Below are 15,149 nucleotides of genomic sequence, written 5' to 3'. Positions count from 1 at the left end.
TGTTTTAAAACCTCACTGACATGCAGGTATACCTCTCCAGGGGGGTGGAGAGCGGGGAAAGAAAAAAAAAGGAAAAAAAAAAAAAAGACAGACTCATTTGTATTTATTTACATCTGGATACTTATTTAACAGCCACAAGCAAGGATATTCTGTGGATGTGTGTGTACGCACCTTTATTGTATGGCACAGAATATATATATCTCAACTCTCAACCAGAAAGACAGTCCCTTACGATGTGAAGTTGCAGTGTAAATCATTCGTGAAGAGAGTGCTTAAACGTCTTCCATTTCTGAATGGCTGGAAAAGTTTGGTGTGAAGACTGTACTCAACCACCAGGAAGGAAATGTTTTTGCAATCCCATCTAAGCGAGACACATTTCTACTTACAGGCAGTACACCTGAAGTCAGTTTAGTGTCCTCTTCTGCCTGAAACAAACAGGACCAAAGGGAGCATTGTGGAAGCATGGCTAAATATTTGCCAGCTGCTTTTATAAGAGAAGGAGGGACAGAAATCCTACCCTCAGTATCATCACAAGGTGAAGAAAACATCCTTAGAATCCTCCAGTTAAGTACAGCTTCAAAAGAGAATTTCAACACATTTTTGACAGCTAATTTCCTGATGCAGGAGATGAGCAGGCTCCCTGAAATACACCTAAAGAAAGTTTGGCTATTGTATTCACCATTTACAGGGCTGTGAAAGTTTTTCTGCAGCAGAAGGGTAACTGGTGTGCCACACCAAGAGAGAAATACAGAGGCAAAAATAAAAATAAACACCGAGCATCAGCTGGTGATGTTAACTAATTCTCTCCTTATTCCAAACTGGAAACTAACCAAAAGAAGGGAAACAAAAAGGGAAAAACAACATTTTATAGCAATCGAGTTTAATAAACCCTGAGGCAGCACGACATATAACACAATGTTAAGATCACCGTGCATGAGGCTGAAGCATACCAGCAGCTAAATTCTCTCCTTCCCCCTCCCCAGCTTTAAGGATGACAGTCAGATTTTTAACTTAGCATGGCAGAAAATGTAGTTGAAGGTTACCAAAGCCCCAGAGCACGCAGCTGCAAACCTCCCAGCAAACCGTGTAGGGTCCCTCCACCGGCACAGCAGGCGGCGAGCAGTGGGCAGGAGGAAGAGTCCGTACCACCACGTAGCTAGTTTAGCAGAGAGCAGAACAAAATCAAAACAAGACTTGCTCTAAGGTGGAAGTAACATAGTTCAGCAATCGGAACATCTTATCAGATAAACTCTGAGGTTGGGACAAATCATGACATAATCTAATCTAACCTCCTATGTAATATGCAGGCCATAAAATTTCATTCAGACCAGAGAACACCACTGTTACCAATGCTGGGTCTCATCATTTGATGGGATTGTAAACAATCTTCCTCAAATTAATTCCATATGAAGAACGGTTGCCTCCAAGAGCTCTAAACATCCTCTGATTTCGTTTATACCATCTTACATCTACCTAATTTTGAGCAGCACTTCTCATATAAACAACCCCCCACATCAGTCGCTGGAGAAACCTACCAGCAACAACAAAACAGCGTTAAACACGGTGAGGTCAGCCAAAATCTGAGGCAGTATGACATTGGCACAAACACACATGGAGAATTCCCACTGTTATTCTAAGGATATTATGCCAGAAACACATGCAACAACCTCCTGAAGCAGATGGCAGAATCGCTTCTGACATTTCCTAACTGGCGAAACATACAGGAATAGGTGTATCAGTGCATGGGGCAGGTTAGAGATTCAACTTCGAGGCGAAAGAAATCTCAAAGTGATCTGTGAATACACCACCACCTTCCCTCCTACCTATTCATCTTTTTCCCACCCTATAAACCCTTCCTGCACACAACGGAGACAAATCTCCACTGCAGCTCGTCCAGCAACAGCCAGGCCACTCATAAGGGTACAAGTACTCCGCTAGAGGTTCCTGTTCCAGATCAGGCAGAACATAAACTTGGATCCAAGTTTTCTCGGATCCTTTGGATCCCTCGGATCCTTTCTCTTGGATCCTTCTTTTCTAAGATGCTCAAGATATTATTTGCCTATTCCTAGGAGGCACTTGGGGCACATTTTGATGAGAAATTCTGTCCAAGACCCTCAGACACCTTTTTCTAACCAGAAATTGTTTTCCTTTCCAAGAAGTTTTTCCCCAGGGCATCTCTCATTTTGGACACTGCGTCTCTGGTAAAGGCACACAAATCCAATCAAACACTGTAACAGAATCAAGACAATAAATGTTCAACATGATTAGAGGTAGAGAGAAAAGATAAAGCTTTTCAATTTCAATTCCATATAAACTGAACGGCAAGCGAAGCAGACACCAAAAAGTCACCTTAAAACTATGCTGTAGTAGCTGGACTGAGTCCCTGACTCAGGTGAGCGTCCTCCTTTCCTACTAGACTGAAATAAGGAGGCAGAATATACCCATCTGATGCAGCTGATTGGAAATACTGATGTTGTACAACCCACAGTCCCACGAAATGAAAAAAATTATATGTTCAGGTTGAGAAGGGCACTCTTTTCAAAATAAAGGTTCTAGTTTGTCCTCCTAATGAACCATTTTCATTACCCTCACAAGAGAGAGCAGCACTGTCCCAGCAGGGTCGTCCAGCCTTCCAACCAATAAATGGAGCATTTCTTCATGGAGATGTAAAAGATGAAGTAATCAACACTTCTCATTTTAAAGAAGAATCTAATTTTATTCAACATGGGATGGAAAATTAATAAAATTCACAATAACCAGCATTAAAAAACAACAAACAAACCCTGCAGTCATATTTAAATTTGGCTCTACCTACTGGTCACTCACATTTCTACATACAAAATTTTCTGTTTTGCTCATTTCCAGATTAATGGATATTAACACCCCATACTAACAAAATGCACAGTTTATTCACAACTTAGGGGATCTTTAGGGTTGTTAAGAAAGAAAAGCAAATCTTTATCTTTTTGCCCAACAAATTCATAGCTGGGATGAACTGAAATGCTGCACGTTAGCAAGGAAGGAGATGTCGACACACTGTGAGTCCTACCTCCCTCCTGCAACTGATGGAAAGGAGGACTCAGCCCGGCACCTCCAACATTGTCATCTTGCCATACCCGAGTCACTGCAGTGCAAGAGCTATTCAAATAAATAAATAAATAACAGCAGCAGCCCCAACAAATAAAAGATGCAAAATCCTAAACACAGTTAAATATCTTTACAACCTGTAATGGTTAAATACAATTGAAAGCATTTTAACCTAAGACTTCAGCCCATAGGGAACAGCCTCTCAAAATCTGAGAGCAGCGGAGTTTAAGAGTTTAAATTGTTTAGACAAACTAGTATGTAGCTCTACATACCTTTTTGTGGGGAAGGGATTGACATCTTCAGCTAAAGAAGGCCCCCGTCCCTCCCTCCTCACACAACCACTGAAGTTGTGCCAGTACAGCTGTTTTGTGGCTGCAAAGTTATTTTTTCCCCCCATCAGAGGCTACAGCTGTCCCCTGGTGTGGCTAGCAGCCCCCCAGAGTCAGCCTGGCTGAGCGAGGGGCAGTGTGCCATGCCACCAGGATGGAAGTCCTTCCAAGCAACGTTGCTGCAGAATTCTGTCACATTTAACTACATACAGCCTAAAGACCAAACACAGCACAGATTTACAAACGCACATGTTGAGTATCCCCACAAGTTTACGCAAAATGTGTGAGGTTAACCATTCATCAGGGTTACTGCAGGGTCAGGGCCTACATAAAGCATTCACTTGCAAGGACTTTGGTATCCTCCTTACATCTTTGTGGGACCGAGGTCTTCCCTGTATCTTTGTTCAGCAAAACAGTTAAAAATGAACACATTCTTCTACTGTTCAAGTCAAGCATAAAGTACGTGATGAATCAAACCAGTAAAATAAACTGATCAAAGACTGAAGAATTACAAAACAGTCCTGAAAATTAAGTGTTGTGCCAGCACATGGACAACACCAGCAGCTGTTGAGAACATTTCTCCAGGACTATTTTAGAGTGCTGTTTTGTTAATCAAGTGTAAAGACTACTGCACTGTTTCACAAAACTTAGAACATAGTTCAGAACAAGACATATGCCTCAAGCTTCAATAAATACAGTTAAGAATAACACACAGTTTAAATTATCTAGCCTTCATGATCTAAGTATAAACACCTCATACAAAAAAAATCCTTTTCACTTTGTACATCTTAAAAAAAAATAAATCACAGAAACATCTGTTTTGCAAAGGAGACAGCTGTACAAAGAAATGATATGTTTTGAAGACATTAAACCATCTATTCGCTGGGTAACGCTAGTTACAACCTACCACCTAGGTAATTTTTCTTCTTCGATATAAACGTATTTTGGCACTGGACCTAAAATTCAGAGCCACTTGAAAGATTTCTGGTTATTAAGGCCCCAATCTGACCATGACTTCCATGTGCACACACCAGCACTGAAACCAGGGCATATCCAGAGATCGCTGTGACAGCAGGCACTAAAGCAGCTCATCTGTTCAGTCCTGTAGTGCTACAGTATGACAGCTCCCACAGTTCTCTGCCACCCCAAAGGAACAACCTCTCATTTCAACCTAGGCTGAGAGAAGCAGCACAACAATTACGTGACGTTTGCTCAACCGGTTTATAATGCCCTGAAAATCATTAGAGCCCCCCACTGGAAATTCTGACTCGTAATCTACTTTTTGTTGCTTAGGACTCTTTTTTGCAAAATCCTAATTGAGGACTAACATTCATCCAGAGAGTCTGTGAAAACTACTAACTGCAGTACACCACAACAGTAAATTCCATTTCATTACCTACCGAAAGGCTGGATGTTGTCCTTGGGATTAGAAGTAGTGCTGTAGTTAAAAACTAATAATATGGTGAGGTTATTATTGTCTGAGCAGCTTCCAAACGCTAATAGCAGTGCATCTTAATAACCAGCTGGTATTGTCCTCTATAAAGCCATGCCCTCGATGTGCGCAAGACGACATAAAGGATACATACTGTGCTCAGTGACACTGGGACATTTCACTGCTAGGCTGTCTGTTATTATTTCAATTTCCTTCTGCTCTAGTTTTGACTTGTTTTTGGAAAATACACAGTTCGGCATTTTAATTAAAAACATCCTATCAAAAGAAATAAAAAGGCACTTGGTATTTCTCTTTGGCTCAGTTGAGGCGCGCTGCTAAAACCTTCCCACAGTTCTTGTCTCTTCATCTGATGAATAGTTGCCATCCTGAGGTACTTATTCATGTGCAAAAATAAGAGCTTCAGGGATTTACCAGTTGCGTTTCTCACATTGCTTCCAGTAAACGTGCAAAGTTCTTCACCAAATAGAATCTCTTAAATACAGAATAATGCATTCCATGAAGTTTTTTTCAGGGAAGAGCTCTGATCTGTTACGCAGTCCTTAATCCAAATCTGGTCTCTTAGCTCAGTGTTCCTTAAACCTGAGAAAAAATAGCAATCAGGCAGTAAAATTTGAGGCATGAGGCGTAACAGCCACTAACTTCAAACTGCAGGATCCATCCCTTGCTATGCAGTTTTCTATTCTCTGTCCATTTTACTTCTCCAAAACTACAGCTAAGGGTTCCAAGTTAGATTTTGATTATGCAACTGTAACTCCATTGATTCAGTGGATTATTTTTTCTCAATTCAAAACACTGAAGTCAGAGTCACCCTTTCCTTTAAGGACACCTTTTGGGAAAAGTTACATTTGAAACTATTAAAAAATACAGACCAAGCTTCTTATCCTCACCTGGATGCTCCATGATGAAAACCCAGGAAGACTACATATTTGGGGAAAACCAAACAATAACTAAGAGGCCATGACAGAGAAACCTGTTTTCAGATACTTTTCAAAATAAGATGTTCTAAAGAAAAATATTCATGATTTGAAAATATCAAAACGAAATTACTCTTTTGAAGCAAAATTAAAACAGACAGAAATGGACATACAGAAATCTTAACACGTTCAGTCTACATCGAGGTATTATGGGGCAAAGGCTTAGTAATGTGTTCTTAAACTGTTATTAACGAGCAATAGCCATGCATAACACTTACAGGGTACGATCTGCATTACACCGAAGTTCCTTCTGAATAAGACGGAGCAAGAACTGTAAAAACAGTCACAGTATCTGTGTTAATATCTATACAGATATACAAATAAACTAAGTTTCAGGATAAGATGTACACTGTTATTCAAAGAGTTCCTCATTTGAAACATTACCCTGTAATGCTGAACTTGGTAAATAAATAAAAAAAAATAATTAAAATTTCAAAAGATTTACTCGGTCAACGTTTAGAAGAGGAGTTTTCATAATGAATAGGCAAGAGGGAAGTAATTTCCTTTTCGCAACTGAGATCAATTTCTTTGTAAAAAACAGAACGGCTTTCCAAAGTTACTTCACCAGCAGATGTGTAAAGATGTGTAAAGAAACCAGATGATGTGGTTGATGTGTAAAGAAACCAGCAGAGGGAACCCAAGACTTCAAGAAAACATGACAGATAGAAATTCTGGAGCATAGAAGTATTTTAGCTACTACTCTGAAAACATCTGTGTGTGTGAAAAGCTTTAATCGCATAATTAGACAAGATAAGTGAAGTCAGTCATGTTTACTTGTATGTGCAGGATTAGGACTTTCAAGTGCACTTTAAAAGGCGTACCAAGATAGTACCCAAGAAAGTGATTTTGCAAATAAAATTCAGTGATTCCCACATACACCAAAGACTGAATTAGAACTTCCAAGGTTCCTCACTGTTACAGGTTTCCTTATTCTCAGAGTCTCACTGTTATAAATGGAAGTTTCTTCACTATTACAAGTATTTGTTTTTTTAGAAGTTAAACCTAACATTTCAAAGGTATATGACTGGCCAAGCATGACAGGACTGAATACCAGGTAAGAGGCTAAAGCCCCTCCAGATATCTTGGAAGAAATAACAGTTGAACGCAGGCATCTATATGTTGTACTGCAAAGAACAGGAAAAGCAGAAAAGACTTACAAAACCCAGGATTTATTACAACAGCACAGAGTCAACCCTGTCAAAAGCAGAGCTTTACAAAGGCAGTTTAACTGATGCTGCAAAGAAATGTGGTTTTTTTTTTTTTTCATTTGGTTTCAATAAATAACTATAAAAGAAAAAAGCAGAGCTTTAAGTCTACTTGGGAAAACTACAACAATCTCCCAAACCTCACTACAAAGCATGGAATACCTCCTACTGAGAACAGCACAAATCAGGAATTATAAGAGCTGCTGACTACCAGTGGGAAAATACTTCAACTATTAACTCACTTAACTTATTTACTTAATTACCAGAGATTTCACATTTTAAATGTGAAAAAATTTACTTTACAACTTTGGGTTTAACTTGAATTTAGAAAAAAAGACTCAATCATAACTCAAAGCAAGACTTTCTGCTTTTCTTCTGTCAGGAAAGAGGGGTCTGACACACTCAGCATTAGCTCCTCTGCAGGAGCACAGAGCTCGGTGCAGTACCATGCAGGCACAGGTTTTTGTTTGAGCGCAGCCAGTACAGAAGAAGGAGTATCTCTGAAGTGTTTCACAGTCACCCTGCCCTTTCATAAGCACTTCTACCCTACAGGACTTCAAAAGGAGAGGATAAGCAGGTGACATTCAGGACATCTCTGAGGTAGTCATAGCAGCATTCTGCTCTGCTGGAGAACAAGACTGGTACAGATGCCTGCCAGGGAAACCTGTGGCAAACATAAAAATGTAACCTACAGGCTAACTTACAGGTAGGTGCAGCAAGACTGACTTCAAAGGTACAGCAAGACTCGCCTTGCCTCATCTCATGTCTTCTTTGGTCTTTAAAAGCAAATCAGGGCAAGTCAAAAGTGAAAAAAAAATAATACACCCCCACCCCACCCCCCAAAAAAAACAAAAACAACAAACCAAACCAAACAACCCAAAAAACCCTTTTCAGATCTTCCTAGACAGGATTTCAAACAAGAGGAAAAGGAAAATGGATGTGCTTTCTGCCAAGCCATCATATGTGTGTTGCACTCCTTTTCCCTAAACATCTGCTCCTGGTTACTGTCAAAAGTTAGGATGCCAGTTTTTCATCTAACCTAGTACAGCACTTTTAGGGCCCATCTGGAGAATGTGATGTATTAACTTTCAACAGCTTCATTATCGCAGTGATTTTAGTGATATAGCAATGTAGCAAAACATTTGTTACTGCTTCACTAAGCCAGCTTTAAAGAAAACAGAAGTATTTCTTCGTGAGTGGAATCCGAGGCATCTTCTAGGTTTACATTTGAAGGTTTACTTACAATTATGCCTGCTGTAATCTGCTCAGCCAGCAATTAACAGATGTGCATTTGCTCAGGAATTGAAATGCATCAGAACTTATCTGCACTTTTGATTAAAATTAGATGAGATTTTCAAAATGAGCAAATTTGCTCTTTCATTGAAAACTTCTTGCACGATTGGAAGCTTCTTATAGAGTATTGAAATTACAAAAGGAAAATTTGCATTTTATGATAGTTTAGCACAAAGGAAATACATGGCAGCTAAACAGTATTTCTAGACTTACTAGCAAGGCACACGCGTCTGCCACCATGAGCATGTAAAACACGTTGTTCCAACCAGATGGGGAAATAAGACCAGCTAAGAGAGGCCCCAAAGCCGCACCTAAAATATAGTATCGATATTGTCAGAACAATGCAATGTAAGATCTACTATGCTGAAAGACAGTTATTCCGAGTTCGAATATCAATTTCTCCACCTAGTTAACTCAGTATTACCTTATGTATTAAAAGGTCCCAAAATGCGCAAAAAATTACTGGTACAGCTGCAAGCCAATGGGAAACCTAACACAGGGGAAACTGGAAGACTAGAAGTTTACAAAAAGCCCGCCTTTGGCTCAACAAAATGCCCATCCAGTATTAAGCTGAATCCTACTCAATTTTCCCTTCCACATACCAGCATGGATGGCATGAATAAAACATAACTGATCTCAGAAACAGCCCAATGGCATCTACTTTTGCCATTTGTGCCCAGTGTCTCCCTACCACCCTCTTCCTTCTTCCCTCCCTCCCTCAGGTGTGGGACCACTAGAGAGGTTTAAGGCTAACTTCGCTCTGCTCCCCATTCCCCAAGCTGTACCGAGTCCTGGCAAAACGCGAACTGGAAAGAGCATAGCTTCTCACAGATCCTTCGTTTTAACCTACCACAGCTCAAGCAGGCTGCCTTACAGCTCTGGCTTACCTACAGATCCTGTTCCGTCGATGATTGCTGTTACCGTGGACAAGGCTCTTGCATTTCCTTTCAGGCTTTTATGGGTACCCTAAAGTGAAAAAGGATGCTTAGAACCATTCTGAGCTCAACTCAGAAAAAGTCCCTACGGTGGCATCTAGTTCACACCCCTCCACATTAGATGTACATTGTGAAGTTGCCTTAAATGGCCTCGTTCAAACCCTTTTATCACTACTTAAAGAAGCCTTCTACCTCATCAACCTGTCGCCTACAGCATTCTCCTTTATTAAATCATGTTATTTAAACCACAGGAGCCAAGAAGCTTTCTTTTCTGCACACTGTGGATCCAAGCAACAAGGATGGCACTTCAGCTTTCCATTATGCTGCAAGGCTGTTTCCACAGCCACCTTTTTCCCTGCTAACACAGCAAAGCTTTGCAGAAAAACAACAACAGACAGTGACAGGAACACTAGAGTACCAGAACTATGGATGTATACTGAAATGCCAATTCAGAGAATTCTTGAGCCAAAAGAAGCTGTTCGGCCCCAATTTTAGAAGCCAGGTCTTCAGAACAAAACAACTGACAAAAGGGAGTGACTTAGTAGAAAGACAGAAAAACTGAATAGTTCAAAGAACTGCTAATAAGAGACAGTCCTTTGTCTTCAGTACACTGAGGAGAATACAGTCAAGTAATCAGTGATTTATATTTACTCGTGTCAGATGTTTGACTGCTGACATCCGAGGAATTGGTTGGCAGTTTCAACCCTCTTCCTAAGGGCTGGGTATGGACCTTGCGATGTCAGGCCCCACTTTCTAGCTAGCAGCCCCATCAACAAGGCTAAGGCTAAAACAGGCAATGCTGGGGGGCTTTCTTTTTCTTGCCAAGACCTCCAGGCCAAGGCCTGGGCTCTAAAGGAAGTCTGGAGATTTCTATCCTGCTCCTTTTCCTATAGAGTGCTTTCTGTTAGAAGACTTTTGCCTCTGGAACTTAAGGACTTTTGCCTTAAGAAACCAGCACCTTTGAAAGTAACCTTCCAAAGCCGAGTTAATGAAAGGTACCAGGGTCAGTGTTTTCACACAGCATTTATAACTGACTGACCTGATCCAGCTGTAAGTGCTGGCAACCAGAGTAACAGTACAAGCAATGGCAGAGGGTAGTACAGACAAAAGTAAGGCTATGTGCCGGGTATAGCTTTCCGCAATTATGGGAATTAAGTCTCCAGCTCATCTCTCACACAGACACAGTCCTTCCCCTCATTTCAAGATGCAAAGTATAAAAGAGGAGAAGGCACCTGTACAGAGACTTGGCCCTTGTGTGCAACCTTCACATTCACTTTGAGCTGTCACCTACAAGATTTGGTCTGTCTTGTTAGTAGACAAGAATAATTCAGAAGCCTCTCACAAGCACGACACTTATTCGTACTAATACACAAACTCTAAAACAATCTCAATGGCTGGGCTCAGCTCTGCCTACCCAGCTCCTTATCCCTTTGCTTTGAGACAATGCAGCCCCTTCACTGAGGACCCTGAAGAAGTCAAAGGGCTCTCTCTGGAGGCCAAAGCTGCTACGCTGGAAGCGGAGGGGAAGCCAAACTCACCAAGTCAGCAGAGACAGCAGTGGTGATCAGTGCATAAGGGCCATTCACCAGGGCACCACTGATAAGCAGCATCACTGTTGCAAGTTGGACAAAAAGGGAAAATGTGAGTTGCCTGAAAAACTGTTAACAATAACAACAGGAGACATCATAGCCTGTAGTTTTCAAGTGATTTAATCCTTCCTTGGCTCCCCTCACCCCATTACAGAATTGGGAAAGGAGGAAAAGCAGCACACATTTATCTCCCTGCAATGCTTACTCCATGGTGTGAATTCTCAAATGTAACAGGAGACAGGGCTGAGTCAAAAGGCACTTTACAGAGCCCTTACTGATCCTGGTAGGTCAGAGAAAGGGAAAAGTCTGATCAAACTGTCCCTAAGAGCAGGGGATGCTCACAGGGAGCCACCCATAAGCATCTTCTGTGCTTGTACAGCACTAAGAACCAGAGGGCCCTAAAACTTAACAAGGCCTTCAGGTAGGTGAGACGCTACTGGCAGCACTTGTGTTTCAAATTCTGTTTTGAGGTAACAGATAGAAAGCCACACGTGAATTCAGCCTACACAGTTAAGTTAATGTTGCTGTCAAAAGTACTACAAGTAGCCTTTAAATATCTCTGACATTAGGCATGTGGAATATAATAAAGCCTGTGCTGACACAACAAGCTCCAGAAAGATGACAAGTTATGTTAACTGAATCACTGTTCTCATGCTATCCCTTACTTATTTCCTAGCCCCTTTCCTTACCCCGTAAAAAAACTGCAAGGCAAAGTCTAGGGAATCTGATTCCAAACTTCCTCCTCTCAGGCAAAAGAAAAAGAAAAAAAAAAGAGGGCACCAAAGGACCATAGGTGAAAAGTTCACAGAAAGCAAGGTAGAAAATAATTTAAAAATACTCACCTACAGTAGCCTCAAGGCCCATTTTACTGACCGCAGAGAACATGTACAACTGTAAAGATGAAGAAACAAATATGTTGAACACCAACATACAGACTAATCCTACATTCTCCACATTCCCCGTGTTAACTAGAAAATATCTTTGTTGGTATTATTTGAAAGCTAGTTCTAGGTTTTACGAAATCCTTTCAGACCACAGCAGGATGGTTCTTTGATTGGACAGAGGAGGGAGACAAGGGATGTGCTTCTATTCCCCAATATGTCCTTTCAGAAGAAAGGGCTGCGTTATGAGACCAATTTTAAACTCTCAGATTGCCAGCTTCAACACAGCACAGAATACTGTTCACAATAGAATAAAAAAAAAAAAATCAAAGAAAAATGCATCTCATGTGTCCAGCTGCCAGTTTTCCAACAGTTATAGCACAGAAATTTTAGCCTTTGAGCAGCTAAAATTCTGGCCATCAAATTTTACAAGAGTGATAAACTTTCCATATAATACTACATTAGACTTCTTTGCTTGTTTAGTAGAGGCAGCCCCCATGTCTGTGCTTGCTCACATGCTCAACTTTTCATGCCAGCTTTTAACCTGGCCTGAACTCTTTATATCCAAGTTAGAAGATGCTGTCTGCAGAACTTCCCATGGAATGCTGTGAAAGTATCAGCCACAGCTGTTAAGAGAGAGGCAAACTCTTACTGTGGGTGCTGCAAGCAATAACATCATTCCGCAGGTTGATGCCCTCTTCTCCAGCCTGTCTGAAATCAGGCCTGCCAAAATTCCACCTGAAAGGAGAGAGGTGTGTGAGGAAAGCACTCTGTCCATGTTTTACACAAAAGACATCAGTTATACTTAATGAAACCCAACCCAGTCTAAAACAATACAATATAACTTTTAACACACAGTTATACACAGCAACACAGAGCATGTGACTGACAACATAATTTGCACTTAGCAATATCCTTATTAACTCAACTGGTTTTGACTTGGAAATAAGAGAAGCAGACACTTGTTCTTCCTCTTTGTTTATTCTAACTGAATACCCAAGATGACAGGGGTGGGGGCGGAATAGAGATGGAAGAAATATTTAGAAATCATTGTTCTGCTGCTTTTGAAGCCATAAAGCCTTTTTGCCAGGTGTCATGTGTCCCCACTGCTGGGGCCTTGGAATCCAGCTGTGCCCAGCTACTCATTGGTCTCAACTCCTCACGTGCAACAATAAACTTGGCTCTCGAGTGCTCTGTGTCGCACTGCAACCAGGGGAAATGAGCTATTCTAGATCCTGGGGCAAATGAAACATTTGTTTTTTCCTCCAGGCAGACACTCAGGCTCTTTAATTTTCCCTACTTCTAGTACTTCTGTGTACAGTCGTTGCCAAACACAAATCGGAGCATATGGCAGGAGGGGGCTGGAAGGCGTCAGGGAAGGAGCTGCTAAAATGATATAAAGGGAACTTGGTAAGGGGAGAAGGAAAGGAAGTTCTCTGGATTCTCCAGATTCCTAAATATTGCTAGGACTCCCTCTCCTTTCCCAGCTGCCCATCTCCAAAGTGTTCATATCTGACTTGAATTTACATGTAAATGCCAAAGGTCTAAGCAGCACTGATACCTTGTTAAGCTTGTATTCACAGTGGAATAAGATGCTGCTGAAAGAAGACACTCGCATCTCTAAGCTAATACTAACTCTGGCTTCCAGCTATCTGTGATGAAACGAACAGTGAGAAATGGCAGAAGTCACTTCCAGCACAAGACTGGAACAGTAACTGCAACACACCTTGACACCTGCATCTTGAACTACAAGGGTTTACATAGCTCTTTATCCAGTGAAACTTCTCTCATCATGAGCATCATTTTCCAATACACTGAAACAGGGCTTATTTCTGTGAGGGAACTGAAGGAGGTGGAGCGGGACAGTGGGTCACACAAATCAGCTGGGCATCAAGATAACGATGCTTGCTTCATTGTAAGCTATATTGTCTGCACTGTCATCAGTATTTAATTATTCAATAATCACCTCACAAATTACAAAGGAATAGTCTCATCTTTATTATTATTACAATGCCCCAATTCTATTACATACAGCTACATAAGGCATCAAGAAAAAAAAACTGTGGTCATTCACCTTTGTGCCCACAAAAAAAACCCAAACTGTACAGATGGGATAGTTTTGTTATGTTAGAGTGACAAAACAAATACATTCTGACAAGTGGAGTGATCAGGACCCATTGGGCTCTTACAATCTGTACCGGGCATTATTGGCTCTGTGATTTGTTCAATTTAAAGACATTTTACTAGGTTTTCAATGTCCAATCCAGCTCTCAGCTTAGTATCTTTACTGCCACTCTTCTTCAGCAGAGATAAGGCACAAGGACTAATAACATATGTAAGTTGTGCGTACCACAGCTTTTCCTAAACTGGTTTAATTAAGGATGAAATATTAATTTTAAAACTTACCAAAGATTCCACCCACATCAAACAGCGTAGAAAGGTCCCCAGCTCTTTTGGCATCAAGATGCTCTAGTGAGAGAAGTAAAACATTCGTCTCGTTTCCCGTTTACAAAATGTAGAAAACTGACCACAGTCTTGTCATGCTATGGTAAAGGCATCTTACAGAACTATTGTTTGTTCACAGGAATAAGCTACCATAAGGTGTCACTGTATACGACAAATAAGACTGTATTAGAACTGGTTATTCAAGGATACAGTCTTTTGAATGCCATTACACCCATGGCAGGACACTTTACCACTTTATCTCTAGATACAGTCCAAGCAATAGAGCTGTTGATTGTTAGTCCAAACTTCAACAATATTCCCCTTTGTGAATAACCGCAGATTCATAAACAGTTCGCCAATGTTTGCAAGTGAGGCTCTTTGCTCTAAAAGCATGATTAGTGTAGTGTACATTTGGATCACTTACAGAGCCTCATCCTGGAGACCTCCGTCACATGACCAGTAATATTCATCATTAAATTATGTCTGGCCACCCTGCTTGGCACAACATGCAATATGCAGTTTATGGGAACTATGAAGAGGCAGTGATTTCCTCAATGCCACTGTTTGCCACGGGCAGTGCAGACCATTGTCTGCACATACTTAAATCCAGTCTATTATAGCTACTGATATGCTACAGGGCAAGATTTCCAAAAGTACATCAGGAAGTTTGGCATCCAAGTCCCGTTGTGTTCTGTGTGAAATTTCAAAAGAAGCTGAATTTCTAAACACCTTGGTATTTTTTTAAGCTTCTGAAATACATTTGGAAGAGCAGTATGTGCTAAAACAGTAGTGGCAGCGGTACTACCATAACCTCACCAACATCTGCCACAGCACAGATGGCAGTACTGTGGTAAATATCATTAGCTTTTCTATTAAAAGCCCACTGCTTTCAAGGTACCCAGTCCTACAGAAGGACTGGTTATTTGGAGTCCACACACGTCAGTCTTTAGCTATAGGA

The 15,149-nt window shown here is 40.9% G+C and overlaps 1 protein-coding gene across 1 annotated transcript in view; it reads right to left on the bottom strand.

The window, feature by feature from the left end:
* Positions 1-6,057: 6,057 nt before the first annotated feature.
* Positions 6,058-15,149, bottom strand: part of SLC37A1 (solute carrier family 37 (glucose-6-phosphate transporter), member 1) — a 33,230-nt gene continuing 24,138 nt past the window's right edge. Inside the window, exons 12-18 of the mRNA XM_009891381.1 lie at positions 14,153-14,215; positions 12,399-12,484; positions 11,708-11,756; positions 10,815-10,888; positions 9,229-9,307; positions 8,555-8,652; positions 6,058-6,114 (exon numbers count right to left, since the gene is read on the bottom strand). Of these exons, the coding sequence (XP_009889683.1) occupies positions 6,058-6,114; positions 8,555-8,652; positions 9,229-9,307; positions 10,815-10,888; positions 11,708-11,756; positions 12,399-12,484; positions 14,153-14,215 (506 nt within the window). The remainder of the gene's footprint in view (positions 6,115-8,554; positions 8,653-9,228; positions 9,308-10,814; positions 10,889-11,707; positions 11,757-12,398; positions 12,485-14,152; positions 14,216-15,149) is intronic.

The sequence above is a fragment of the Charadrius vociferus genome, unplaced genomic scaffold (genome assembly GCF_000708025.1).
Source record: "Charadrius vociferus isolate BGI_N301 unplaced genomic scaffold, ASM70802v2 scaffold298, whole genome shotgun sequence".
Taxonomy (NCBI): Eukaryota; Metazoa; Chordata; class Aves; order Charadriiformes; family Charadriidae; genus Charadrius; species Charadrius vociferus.
Note: the sequence above shows the minus strand (reverse complement) of the source record. Positions and strands in the feature narration are given on the sequence as shown.